Genomic DNA, 14,204 nt, shown 5'->3' with positions numbered 1-14,204 from the left:
GGATCGAACTCTTGGCAGTGGGCAGAGTCAGCCTGCAAGATTGCACTTTAACCAGCGTGCCAACAGGTCTCCGTGAAAAGAAACGCTTTCCAATCGATGACATAATTAAGAAAATACTGGCATGTGCAAAAAAGGATAGACTCACATTGAAGATTAAAGAAAAAGAAGAATATTTTTCAAATGTGGGACGTATTTTAGCAATGGCTGGAAGAAAGGGGGATTTTACCATATGTTATCAAGCTAAGACCCAGACAACACATTGTTTATTAAGCACTTATTAACTGTAAACATAAAAAAAGCTTTTTTTTAAAAAAAAAAGCTTTCCAATCAATCAGTTTTGTAATTTCACCGATTAGCGTTACCTGTTCCACTCTGCCATCTCTCAATATAAGAATACGAGTAACGTTTTTGAACTCGGCATATCGACTGACGTTTGACTTAATGAGGAGGTCAATCAGCAATCCTCGGGAATAGAGGAGCTGCAGGGAAAAAAAAAGAAACAACACAAAAAAGAACAAAAAAGAACGTTTACAAATTCTTCCAAGAAAATTTCGATTGCTCTTTAAAATAAAACTTTTCTTCCTTGCCAAGGAAGAACGCTGGGCCAAGAACGCTAGGCATTTTTGTAAATCAAAAGGGGATCTTCTGGCTGAGGATCTGGATGGAAAAGAAAAGAGAAGGCAAACAGTCTTAAAAATAAATAATGACATTTTGAAAAGGAGCAGTAAATATTCTCTCTCTCCCCCCCCCCCCAGCCCCATGCAGCTGGGGGAAATAACCTGGAAGGCTGAAAGGACACTAGCGAAGTAATATTTTTCTGCAAAGCAATATTATTCCACTAGAGGTAGGCAACCTTGGCTCTTTTATGACTTGTGGACTTCAACTCCCAGAATTCCTGAGCCAGTATGGGGAACTATGGCCCCTTTATGACTCGTGGACTTCAACTCCCAGAATTCCTGAGACAGCATAGCATAGCATAGCATAGCATAGCTGGCTCAGGAATTCTGGGAATTGAAGTCCACGAGTCATAAAAGAGCCAAGGTTGCCTACCCCTGCACTAGGAAAAGACACTCTTAGAATTCAAAGAAACTACAGGTAAAGTCCTTGACATACGGCCACAATTGAGTCCAAAATTTCTGTTGCTAAGCGAGACAGTTAAGTGAGTTTTGCCCCATTTTACGACGTTTCTTGCCACAGCTGTTAAGTGAACCACCACAGTTGCTAAGTTAGTAATCTGGTCGTTAAGTGACTTCCCCATTGACTTTGCTTGTCAGAGAGTCGCAAAAGGGGATCACATGACCCCGGGACACTGGCACCGTCATAAACGTGAGTCAGTTGCCAAGCGTCTTTGACTTTTGATCACGTGAGCAGAAGGATGCTGCAACGGTCATAAGTGTAAAAATCAGTCATCAGTCGCTTTTCCCAGTGACGTTCGGTCACCAAATGAATTGTTTGTTGTTAAGTCGAGGATTATCTGTACTTGGAACTAATCAAACCCAAAGCTATCTGGAAGTAAATTAAAAAGATTCTTCCTGGAGATATTCGAGACACTCATACCCATCTTCCAATCATTAAAAAAAAACACACCCAGATATGTATTTTGGAAGAATATATTTGATCAGACTTTCAAGGATTTTCATCTTCTTTCTAATATTCCACGTATCCTTTCTACCCCCCCCCTCCTGATTTTTGTGCTTGGGCTCCAAACTTAGCGGCTGTCTTTATTTCTTCAATAACCCAGCAAGCCTGCAAGGGGTTACAAGTTGAAACCATAAAACTTAATCTTCTAATACCTTTGCTCGCTATGTATAAACTACAAATTTATTATACATTCTTGGAAGGACAATGAATGTAAAAACCCCGCGCGCAAGATGGATGACCTAACTTTGAAAAGGCAATGCTCCACTGGAGAATGTTAGTTACAACATGCCATCATTCTCGAAGTAGTCAGAATCACAAGGAGACTAACTTTGAAAAGCCAGCGAGATAAGAGTGACATTCGCTTTCCAAATCCAAGCTGTGCCTTGTCCAGATCTTGGGCAGAAGGTCATGGATGGCAACGGGCCAACACAGGACCATGGAGAGCTCTGAATAAACTGTGGTTTGATGGGATCAGTTAAATCAAGACTGGATTCCATACCCATCCAGTTAAACATTTAGAGGATTACAGGTTGTCTGAAATTCAGAAACCATTTGTCTGAAATGGTATAGGGCACAGGTCTGCAACCCGTGGCTCCGGAGCCGCATGCGGCTCTTTCAGCCGTCTCCTGCGGCTCCCAGTCCTCTGCCATGTGCAGTCCAAAAAAAAAAAAAAAGAAAGTGGGACTAAAAAAGTTCAACCAATCAATTCAAATATGCAGGGTAGGTGCATATCTTGCCTTGGCTCCACTCTTCAAACCCTGTTCTGCACATGAGCGCATGTACGCGCATGTGCACACATTTTTTGCGGCTCCCAGTTTTTCCTTTTGGGAGGGAACCGGTTCCGAGTGGCTCTTTCACTGTTTCAGGTTGCTGCCCCTGGTATCAGGTTTCCTGCTCGAGCAGGGCGGGGTTGGACTAAAAGACCTCCAAGGCCCCTTCCAACTGTTATTCTGTTACGAGCCCAATAATCCTAGGAAATAAGACCTATTGTGAGATTCACTTAGGATTAGGACCTGAAGACCTGGCTCTGCCAAGTTGCCTTGGGACACCTCTCTGGAGGTGCCTATTGGGTTAAGAGAAGATAATACCTCTCTCCCTGTGCATCTTGCTCCCTTCCTCCCCATCTTTTAATTGTAAATTTTTTGTTCGTCAGTTAGCTGGATGTTCAGACTGGATCTGGTGTTTTCAGCCACCTAGAGAGGAGTCCTTCCCAAGGACATGGGGTAGGCAGATGGGGATGTTTGAGGGTGCTCAATTATTATTATTCATTGTGTAATGTTTCACTGGCTTTTAATGTTTGCAAGCCTCCCACAGTTGCCTCTAGGCAAAATGGGAGGCACACAAATCAATCAAACAAACAAACAAAGGAAGGTAGGGTTGAAATAATAAGTTGCATGGGACTGCGCTACTTGTGAGTACAGTTTGTATGCTTGATAAAGAATTGTTACCACTTTCTTGAGTGGGAGGTTATTTTATAGTACACACACACACACACACCACTAATTTTGGAAAGTCCCATGAGGTTTGAAGTCTCCTTAGGCTCAATGTTATGGGATGTTATGGGACAGAGCAGCTGCTGTTTGCAAACCAGTCTTTGTTTGCTGGAAGCCACAATCAAAATACAATGTTAGCTTTTCTTTCTGTGAGAACCTTTGTGTGTGTGTTTGTGAGTGAACCCATCTTTAAAATTGCCAAAATGCCCCTTAATAGTGGGATCCTAATATTACTATTACAATCTTAGCCTTTCAAAGTTCTCAGTGGACACACGGAGTCCTCGACTTAACTACAGGTCGCTTAGTGACCATTCAAAGTTACAACAGCATTGAAAAGAGCGACTTAGGACCGTTGTTCACACTTACGACCCTTGCAGCATCCCCGTGGTCAAGTGATCAAAATTCAGACGCTTGGCAACTGACTCATATTTATGACGGTTGCAGTGTCCTGGTGTCACCTGATCCCCTTTTGCGACCTTCCGACAAGCAAAGCCAATAAGGAAGCCAGATTCACTTAACAACCATGTGACTAGCTCAGGGGCAATAGCTGGCTCAGGAATTCTGGGAGTTGAAGTCCACGAGTCATAAAAGAGCCAAGGTTGCCTACCCCTGGCCTAGGCCTAGGCCGCTTTATGACTCGTGGACTTCAACTCCCAGAATTCCTGAGCCAGCCACGCTGAGGGGAAAGGGAGAGGTTTCCAAGCTGAGCCAAGCTGGCTCAGGAATTCTGGGAGTTGAAGTCCACGAGTCATAAAAGAGCCAAGGTTGCCTATCCCTGGCCTAGGCCTAGGCCGCTTTATGACTCGTGGACTTCAACTCCCAGAATTCCTGAGCCAGCCACGCTGAGGGGAAAGGGAGAGATTTCCAAGCTGAGCCAAGCTGGCTCAGGAATTCTGGGAGTTGAAGTCCACGAGTCCTAAAAGAGCCAAGGTTGCCTACCCCTGGCCTAGGCCTAGGCCGCTTTATGACTCGTGGACTTCAACTCCCAGAATTCCTGAGCCAGCCACACTGAGGGGAAAGGGAGAGGTTTCCAAGCTGAGCCAAGCTGGCTCAGGAATTCTGGGAGTTGAAGTCCACCAGTCATCAAAGAGCCAAGGTTGCCTACCCCTGGCCTAGCTTAACAACCGCAGCGATTCACTTAACAATCATAGTAAGAAAGGTCGTAAAGCGGGGCAAATTCATTGAACAAATGTCTCGGTGAGCAACAGAAATTTTGGGCTCAGTTGCAGTTTGTTAAGTCGAGAACTAGAGCAGGAGTGACTTTTTTTTTAAGAACAGAAAAATATAGTAAAGTCCCTTACCTTAGAAATTAAATCGATATTAAACCGCCTCCCTTCTTTTACAATTTGGGGATAGGTGATTTTCCTCGGTTCAACTGCCGCTGACTCAGGGACGGACTCAGATTTACTGTCTGCTGATGAATTGGGCGCGGTGCTGTCAGAGGACTCCCCTTCCAGAGAGGTCACTTCAGCATCCTCCACTTTCTCTCTGGTACCTTGTGGGTCGCTTTCTGCACCTCTCTGAGGGCCGGTGTCTTCACTTTCGGCCCCGCCGTCTGAAGACAGGCATCCCTTCTCGACCGCAGAGGTTTCCTCTGCATCCTTACGAAAGGCAGAAGTGCTTGAGGAAGATGGTCTTGGTAGCGCACCAGCTTCTTCAACATCTTCGGCTGAGTCCTGGCTGGGTGGTTTCCCACCCCGCACCCCCAAAGACAGAAAGAAAGTCAGTTCCCCAACAACCCTGTTTCGCAACTGTCCAGTGCAAGTAGACGCTTCACTAACTTAGTCAAGGCAACGGGAGCTATGTGTCTATGGAGATTCTCAATCATCCCGGTCTTGGTTGCCCCAAAGGTGCTTTTTCCAAAAGGCAGGTGGACTTTCTTGTTTTGCGTTTCCCCCCCCCCCCCCGGAAGACATTTCGCTTCTCATCCTAAAAAGCAAACTTCTTCAGAACTGAAGAAGCTTCTTGGATGAGAAGCAAAATGTTTTCAAGGGGGGGGGGAAACATCCCCCCAAAAAGACACCCAAGTCCAGTTGCCTTTTGGAAAGCACCGGTGGGACCACAAGAGCTATGCCTTTTTCTTTTGATCAACTTTCACTGGAGTTGTAATAACCTGAAATTGAAACCTGGATGCTATTATAGAAAACCACATGCTAAACTGTGGCAAAAAGATACAGCAGATGAATGGTGATGGCAAATAGATAAGAGGCATTCTATATCTGAATTGGGACAGGATTGTAATTCTTCTCCCACCTCCCAAGTTTGTATGTGTGTGTAGGAATGGCACAGGTAGTCCTCGACTTACACCAGTTCGGTTAGCGACCGTTCAGTTACAACATCACTGGAAAAGTGACTTAACGACCGTTTTTCACACGAATGACAATTGCAGCATCCCCATGATCGTGGGATCAAAATTCAGACACTCGGCAACCGATTCGTATTTTGTGACCCTTGCAGTGTCCTGGGATCGTGTGATCCACTTTTATGACCTTCTGGCTAGCAAAGCCTTGGGGGAAGATAGAGTCATTTAACAAACGCGTGACTATTTTAACAACTGCAGCGATTCACTTCACAACTGTGGCAAGAAAGGTTGTAAAAATGAGGCAAAAACTCACTGAACAATTGTCTCACTTAGCAACATAAATTTCGGGCTCAATTGTGGTCGTAAGTCGAGGACTAACTCGTCGACGGATTCCAAATGGGGTACATCCAATCAACTTTGTCTGCAAAGAGCTGAAAAATTGTTCTTTGCCAGCCTCCAACTAAGCAGAAGCTTCCAATCAAATATTCCCACAACAACAATGAATTAAAAAGCAACGGGCTCCCTTGAATCTAGAGTGCGAATCTGAAATTTATAATCGCCATCCCGGATATTTTTCACCTAAGGACATAATTTTCAAACAGAATAGACGCGGCAATAAAAACTGAAGCAGGAAAAAAAATGGTTCACATTTAAATCTTTGTACAGGTCTGGTGGTGGCGTGGTGGTGGTGGGGGGGGGGAGGGAATCTCCCACCCCTTGCTCCTTTTTCGGTAATACTATCTCCCAAGAAGGGATACATCTGCAGCACCAATTGTGGTGTAAATTCTGAACATTATCTAGCGTCATTCATTAATTAATGGTACCAACAAAGAAATCACTCAAAGCCAATGTGTCTTATTAATGCTTCACCATAGTCACCCTTCCGATAGGTCAAAAGAAAAACTGCCAACCAGCTGGTTAATTTATGCACCACAGGTGTTCACTATTTATTTTTCAGTCGCTTCCCCCCCCCCATTTTTTTTTCTAATTCCTTTTCTCTCTCTCCCACTAGTTGCAGAAATGGTATTCTCTTCCTTTGATGGATGCACTTTATTTGGCGGCCCGCTCGCTTCAGTTTTGTACATTCTATTACTGCTGCTACCCAGCTGTTTTATTCTTTCCAAATAAATGTTTAATGGCAACTTCATAGGAGTTCAGGCAAGTTAAGAAGCAAAGGGGGTTTCAAAAAAGGACCTGAAGCACATAAACCAACAGAACAGGTGTCAATCAACTGTTCCTGGAGCATTAAATCAGATGCGAGGATTTTGCGTTGGGTTTGGTTTTTAAACGGCTTTTCTTTTTTAAATGGGCTCAATTTTAAAAAAAAATATTCAAAGCAAGGAGCTGGTGCAGATGCAATAACCAATCGAGAGCTGCAAGAAAAAGGGAGCAAATCACTGCCTTATATGAAAGAGTTGCAAATGTTTGGAGCTGTTTAATACGGAGACAGGAAACGATAGAAGTTAATTAATGTTATACACTGAGAAGAAAGCAAGAAGCATTCTTCTTCCTTTATTCATAATACTTCATAAATCATAAGATATATCTATCTTTCATCATAATTCTGGTCACCTGACGAAACCAATTAATAGGCAAAAGGAAATAGACAAAAGGAAATATTCATTCCGCTTGCTATAAATTGTTTATACTGAAAAACAAAAAGCAGGGTATGCACTGAATAAGCTATAAATAAATAAGATACCCAAGGAGGTTGGCTACCAAAAGCTTTGGCTACCAAAAGCTTACAGACTTGAGTGGGTTATAAACAGATAAAATGTTCGTTGAGAATATGGCTGCTATTCTCCATGTTTAAGGACGATTTGTTTTTCACAGTTGTGCTCAAATCAAGGAGGAGTCAGGCTTTTATAACAGGGGTCTTCAAACTTGGCCCTTCTATGACTTGTGGACTTCAACTCCCAGAATTCCTCAGTAGAGACACGTTGAAGTCCACAAGTCATAAAAGGGCCAGGTTTGAAGACCCCTGTTTTATAATATATGAAAGCGTACCGTAGCTACTTCCCATTATCCAAAATATATCTGTGTATTTCCACAAGCCACACAGGAAAACTCATGACATCTTATAAGGAGAGTGAAACTGCTACATTAATTAGGGTAGGATGGTTTCAGTAAGTAGACTTTTTTTTCCATCACAAGTTTTCAAGTTTAGTACAGAGAAGGATGGATTAGATTTCTGAAGTCACTTAGACTTTCATAATGCTTGAAGTGGCAAGCAGCTCCAAACATCTCCTCTAGGAGGCTGTGGATTTTACTTTTCATTATCCCCTTCCAAATATCCACCAGGATTAAAGTTACACACTTGCATTATATAAATCTGGGACTCTCCACCCAATAAATTGTGGCTAATTGAGTAATTCATAGTTTAAAAACAGGACTCAGTAGAATATGCAAACACATCTATTAAATTATATCCACACCACCTTGTACTCACCTAACATAGCAGAAATATTCTACATTCTGGATGGTTTGATCTTCCTTGTTAAGAGGAATTGCTTTCTCATTTTCAAGAATTAGTTCTTGCCAAGCTGTACTTTCCTCGCACGGATCAGCCTGCTCCTTGTAATGACAGGAACAAAGAAAATAAAGTTTATATTCGAAAAGACAGGGGCGGGGAACCAAATAGCGCGGCAATATTTTTGTTTCATTTAAACTTTTAAAATGGCAGGAATAAAAATCTTGGTCCCGTTGTATATAAGATCAAGCTGTTAGAGGCTTAGCAGATGGCAATATGGTTTTTGAAAGCAAGCTGATTTTTTTCTTTTAACTTCTGCAAAGTGCAGCATGACAGAATGCGGGCAGCAAATATACCTACAGGTAATTCTGACTGGCTCATGATTCCTACGACATAAGAAGACAATCATTATATGGATGAAGACTTCATTTAAAAAAGAAAGAAGAACTGTTTAAAAAAAAACGGTTAAGGGCCATATGGGGCATTATAGTATTATTGGAATTTTCAGTCCTTTTCTTCGTTTTTGGAATTAAAAAAAAACAACCACCACCAAATAACAGTAGGCTTAAGAATATATATATATATATGTAAATTATTCAAATTGCTAATAAAGAATTTGGGAGGCTGAGATGATCATTTCGAACTTCTTACGTTCTCATCAGTCAGTCATACCCTTTATCTGAGATTCGAACCTGGGCTGATTATATATTAGGCAGTTGTTTTAACTTCCTGAGCCACAGGTTCTTTCTCTCTTTTATTAGCTAGAAGGCAAGGGAAATATGTGTTAAGTATTTGTCAAGGCTTTTGAATGCACCTTGCTAATTAACTCTTTCTTTCCTGCTTTGGCCTGACCCAAGGCTTATCCACAGGATATAGTCAACTTATGACAGCTCATTATTTGTGTAAATTATTCAAATTGCTAATAAAGAATTTAGGAGGCTGAGATGATCATTTCGAACTTCTTATGTTCTCGTCAGTCAGTCATACCCTTTATCTGAGATTCGAACCTGGGCTGATTATATATTAGACAGTTGTTTTAACTTCCTGAGAAGAAAATATATATTTTTTCTTCAGGATCCAATCTGGGTCGGTCCCCAGGATTAGAGGCTTAGTCTTCCGAGTCTTCCCAGCTTCTGGACTCATGCTGCAGGCCATCCTCGAGAAACTTCTCTCTCACCAGAATGTGTCAAGAGAAAGAAAGTTGCCCCAAGGATGGGTTCCAGTGTGAATCCAAAACAACAACCCCAAACCCTAAAGAAAATAGCACAACACTTGCTGACTGGTTTGCAGTGTGATCTTCGAAAGGTTCTGGAGATAGGCATAAAGAGCTTAGTCTTGCTTAATGGCCACGGGCTGTCGTTATGTTGTTTTCACTGGGCAAATCGATCGACCGATCCCTTCTCGATGGCATTTAATTTAAGCGGAAAAGTTAAAATAATTTAAAATTAGGAGGTGGGAAAAGAATGCGTCGCCTCATCTCCCCCGCCTAGGTGAGAATTCTCAGCTCTAGCTCCCAAAAGGGAAAACAGGCCTGGAAGACTCATATTTAAATTAAAAGTAATGCTTCAACAACAACAACAACAAAATAGTTATTTGAGATAAAAACAATAATGCTGCTCCTTACTTGGTTCTCTTTTATCCAGGACAACAATCCTGAGAAGCTAAAACTTGCCCAGTTTCCTCCATAGTAATTTCTCCTGTAGCAACAGAGGGGAGAAGGAAAGAAAGAGGAGGGAAAAAAGGGGAAAAAAGATCAGCAATTTCCTTATTGCAAGGATTCTGCGATTATCTACAGTTACGGAGAAAGATGCCCCAGAAAAGAGACTTTCACGTGCCTGTATGAATAAAGAGAATAAAGAATAAAGAAAATCCCTCTTCCCTTTTGCATTTAGTCACCCTAGTTGCCATTTAAAAGTAGAACATATTTTTCTGTAGGCGTGCCCTGTGTCCACCGACAAAGTTTTGATTGCTCAGGATCGTAGATCATACATATTTCTTTGCCGGCTTCTGGTTATCATCCTGACACATTCCAAAACTCATCAAGGCTTAGGAGGTTCGTGCTTATCTATCGCCTTCAGCGATAGATCTCCACCAAGCCTCTGGTCTCAGAGCCAAAGGAGAGCTTCATAAACGTCAGGATTTTACAAACTGTCGTGGATACAAATGCACGAGCCGGAATTTGCAGAGGGAAATTTGCCTAGTATTTTTTTTTCTGTGAATGTCAAGTTAGGGAAGCCGTCTCCTTCAATCCCGTGGTCGCACAGGGAGGAAAAATGAATCAAAGGCTGAGAAAAAGCTGCTGATGCCTGGTGATTTCTCCAGAGACCTTGCTTGCATGTGTCTTCCTCTATTTGATCTCTTTCTGGAGGGAGAAGGGAAGGGAAGAGGAGGAGGTCCGTCTGTCAACCGAATGAGTTCTCTCTTAACTAGCCAACTTTCTCCGGCATCCGCGTTGAAAGCAATCTGTATCAAATCCTAGAAGTTCCAACTAATTGTCTTGATGAAGCTGTTTATTACAGTCTTAGTTTTGCTCATCCCCAACCCTCCAACCTCATCCCAAAGGTATGAGAATCAGGCACTTTGCTTCTTTCCCCCCCCACTACCCCCCCACTTCCTTTCTAGCTTTCAGAAATGCAAGGTTGGCCAATTGGATCAGGTTTTAATTTGAAAATTGCAAGCGCTTCGTTATCACGTGGTCACTGGACCCACTAAGGACAGACTGTCACACTTGGTGACAGCGAAATCTGTTAGGTCAAAGAAGGAGGAGGTTGGTTCTCCGAGCTTGTGGGCTGGTTTTGGAACAATTCCTTGCCAGGCTGGGTAACACCTTCAGCGGAGTTTAAGGGATGTCAGTGTCAGCGTTCTTCTGTTTATAAGGGCTTCAGGTGTAGGTGTGTCAAGTGAAGGTCTTGGGAAGGGTGTTGGTCAACGTTTGCTGCTTCCAATGGAGGAAGAACTGTGCATAGCTAGGTAACTGATTGGATTCGGTACCCGGCAGAACTGCTTATTACAAGTATCAGTGAGTAGCGGTTAAGGTGCTGGCCTAGAAACCAGGAGACTGTGAGTTGTAGTTCTGCCTTAGCCGTGAAAGCCAGCTGGGTGACTTTGGGCCTGCCTATTTCTATAAGCACAACTCATTTCCATAGGGCTGTTTTTGTGGAGGAAGTAGGAGGAAGAGGTATTGTGTGTGTTTGCTGCCTTGAGTTATTATATAAAGTAATAAAACGGAACAAAAACAAAGCTGCATTGGCAGGAGTTAGCAGAACATATCATTTACTCTTAAAAGAAAAAGTTCAGCTCTAAAACCGTACAGCCACAAGTTTACACCAAGGCTACTATTATCAAACACAGGGTGGGGAGTTCAAACATTTTCATGTGCAGGCAGAATAGAAGTGTGGAGATGTATCAAGTAAGGGGACACATTCCCTTCCAGCTAGAGTTTCTGATCCTGATCGCAAATTCCTCCAGAATGTGCCCCGATATGATCAGGGCTTTCGTAGGGAGGAGACAGGGATGAGAATTTATTTATTTATTTTACAAAAAAAGAAAGAAAGAAAGAAAGAAAGAAAGAAAGAAAGAAAGAAAGAAAGAAAGAAAAGAAAAGAAAAAAGAATTTCAATGCCCTTATGGGATACTGTAATGGCATGGCTTTATTGACCATTTGGATCCCAATCCAAATTCATTGGGTGGTGGCAGAGATAATTCCAACACATCAATGATTTCTGCTTTTCACAAGCCATGTCGGGCGAATCCATCCACATTTATTTAGTAAACAATGATTAAATGGCTTAGCATAATAAGAGCCTTGGTGGAGCAGTGGGCTAACGCCTCCTTAAGTAACAGCAGCTGCCTGCAATTAGTGCAGGTTCGCATCCCACCAGGCTCAAGGTTGACTCAGCCTTCCATCCTTCCGAGGTAGGTAAAATGAGGACCCAGATTGTTGGGGGCAATTAAGTTGACTTTGTAATAATGCCGCTTGGGGTGTGTGTGAAAGCCCTAATAAGCAGGCATATACATAGAATGAAGGCTACTGCTAAGCTTGTAAGCCGCCCTGAGTCTTCGGAGAAGGGCGAGATATAAATGGAATTAAAATAAATAAATAAATAAATAAATAAATAAATAAATAAATAAATAAATAAATAATGCAGGAAATGAGCCAATCGTTAATTGCAATGCCTTACTTCAATAGGAACAAGACAGATTAAAACCAAACCAATGTTTCTCCTTCCACAATAACCAGTTACGTTTTGCTTAAGCCTTCCCAATAATATTTCCATTATAGCTCTACCAAGTTCTCTGAAGTGCCTGAGCTTTGATCAATTAATTGAAAATCAATTGAAAAAATGATGCCTTGCTGACAAAACTGTTGAAGAATAAACCTAATTTTATTGCTAAAACAGAAGTTGGGGAAGCTAAGGAAATTAATTGCTCTCCTGTTTTCTTTTTTCCTACCCTCAACGCAAGCCAACCAGGGCAGCGTCCCCCCAAAATAAGATCTGCACAGACAGGAGAGAGGTGACTGGGGAGGAAAATCTCCTCCATGCATACACAAATTGTTTCCACCAACTAAATTCCCATTCAAACTTTTGCAACTTCAAGTTTAAACTCAATGCCAAGCCGGAGTACTCTGAATTGCAAATGACTTTTCTAAATCACTTAGCATCCATCCTTGAAATTTCACATGTCAACAGCTCATTAATACCTACGGTACATGTAGCTCTCCGAAAAAGAACCGAGGATATATATTTTTTAAACATTTTATTGAGACAGATAGCTAAAGAAAGCCTCCTTCAATTACAATTTGGCAGAAGCTAACTTGGGCTTTAAAACACGATTATAGGAATTTATGATCGGGCTGCAATGGAAGTGACTATTTTGAATATGATTAGCGGTCTGGAGAAGGAGATGCTCGGACAGTGTTTATAAATCAACAGAGATGCTGCTCAGGGGCTTATAATGGTTCGCTTCAGACCATCCACCATCATCACCTAAGTGGTAGATTATGATAAAGACAAAACAGTGGTGGGAGATTAAAAGTGGTAAGACCCTCTCGGGGTAATGAATCCATGCAGCACCGGCACCCAAAAGTAGATCAAACGTTTTCTCCGACTCTCAAAGATTCTTTCGCCCAGCCACGTAGGTTTTCCACCTAATTCCCATCAGAAAGTACAGGTAGGCCTCAGTGACCGTTCCATTTAGCGACCATTCAAAGTTACAAGGGTACTGAAAAAAAAGCCACCTATGGCCGTTTTTCACACTTGTGACCATTATCCCCACGGTCACCTGGTCAAAATTTGGAGGCTTGGCAAGTGGCGTGTACTTAGGACAATGCAATGTTCCCGCGGTCATGCGATCCTCTTTTTTGCCACCTTCTGACGAGTAAAGTCAACGGGGAAGCCAGAGTCCACTTAACAAGCCTGTTACTAACTGAACAACTTGCAGTGATTTGCTTAACAACTGTGGCAAGAAAGGTCGTAAGATGGGGGCAAAAGTCACTTCATAAATGTCTGCCTTAGCAACAGAAATTTTGGACTCAATGGCGGTCTTAAGGACTACCTAAAGTTTATCCAGCATGAATAAACAGCAGGCGTTTAAGGTTCACCAATATTCAGATTTTCCATCTCATACGATGCTTGCCTAAGAAACCCATGCAAAATTGATGGGATTTGTAATTTTCAGAGGTAAATCGGATAGCAGTTTCTACCTTTTTAACTAACTTTTAGCTGCATTCACTTCTCTCGCAGTTGTGCTTCTGAAAGGGGACAGGGATTAATTCTGACTTTGGAAATGCTTGCAGAAGGAACAACCGCAGCCTTGTGGGTTAAATGAAAACAAGATTTTTTTCTCCCATTCAGCCTATACGTATAACTGTTATAACAGGGGAATAAGGGAGTGAGCAACCTTTATATAAATATTACAGATAAATCTATTAACGCAAGAAAAGTAAACTGTTAAGATGTTGCTTAACGCAATTTAATGCTTAACACTTTTTCTTCCTAAGCCTGGGAAAAAAAGTGTTAGGAATTATATTTTTCCCCCCTCAAGTTTAGAAACAAAGGTACAGAGCTGTCAAATCAACAAATTATTAGTTTTGCAATAATGAAGAGTGTTAATGTCCAATTGTTATTTCCTTTCCCGCTAATGGACCCCATCAAAATCCACCCTGGTTAATCATGATCATAATAGTAAAGTTGGAAGGGACCTTGGAGGTCATCTAGTCCAACCCCCTGCTCAGGGAGGAAACCCTATACCATTTCAAACAAATATAAGAAGAGATTTGGAATAGTTTTCAGAGAGT

At 42.0% G+C, this 14,204-nt stretch overlaps 1 protein-coding gene across 1 annotated transcript in view; it reads right to left on the bottom strand.

The window, feature by feature from the left end:
• Positions 1 to 14,204, bottom strand: part of CHM (CHM Rab escort protein) — a 58,441-nt gene that overhangs the window by 33,337 nt on the left and 10,900 nt on the right. The window contains exons 3-6 of the mRNA XM_081336567.1: positions 9,531 to 9,603; positions 7,886 to 8,010; positions 4,436 to 4,814; positions 363 to 479 (exon numbers count right to left, since the gene is read on the bottom strand). Of these exons, the coding sequence (XP_081192693.1) occupies positions 363 to 479; positions 4,436 to 4,814; positions 7,886 to 8,010; positions 9,531 to 9,603 (694 nt within the window). The remainder of the gene's footprint in view (positions 1 to 362; positions 480 to 4,435; positions 4,815 to 7,885; positions 8,011 to 9,530; positions 9,604 to 14,204) is intronic.

This window comes from Vipera berus (assembly GCF_964194415.1).
Source record: "Vipera berus genome assembly, chromosome: 11".
Taxonomy (NCBI): Eukaryota; Metazoa; Chordata; class Lepidosauria; order Squamata; family Viperidae; genus Vipera; species Vipera berus.
Note: the sequence above shows the minus strand (reverse complement) of the source record. Positions and strands in the feature narration are given on the sequence as shown.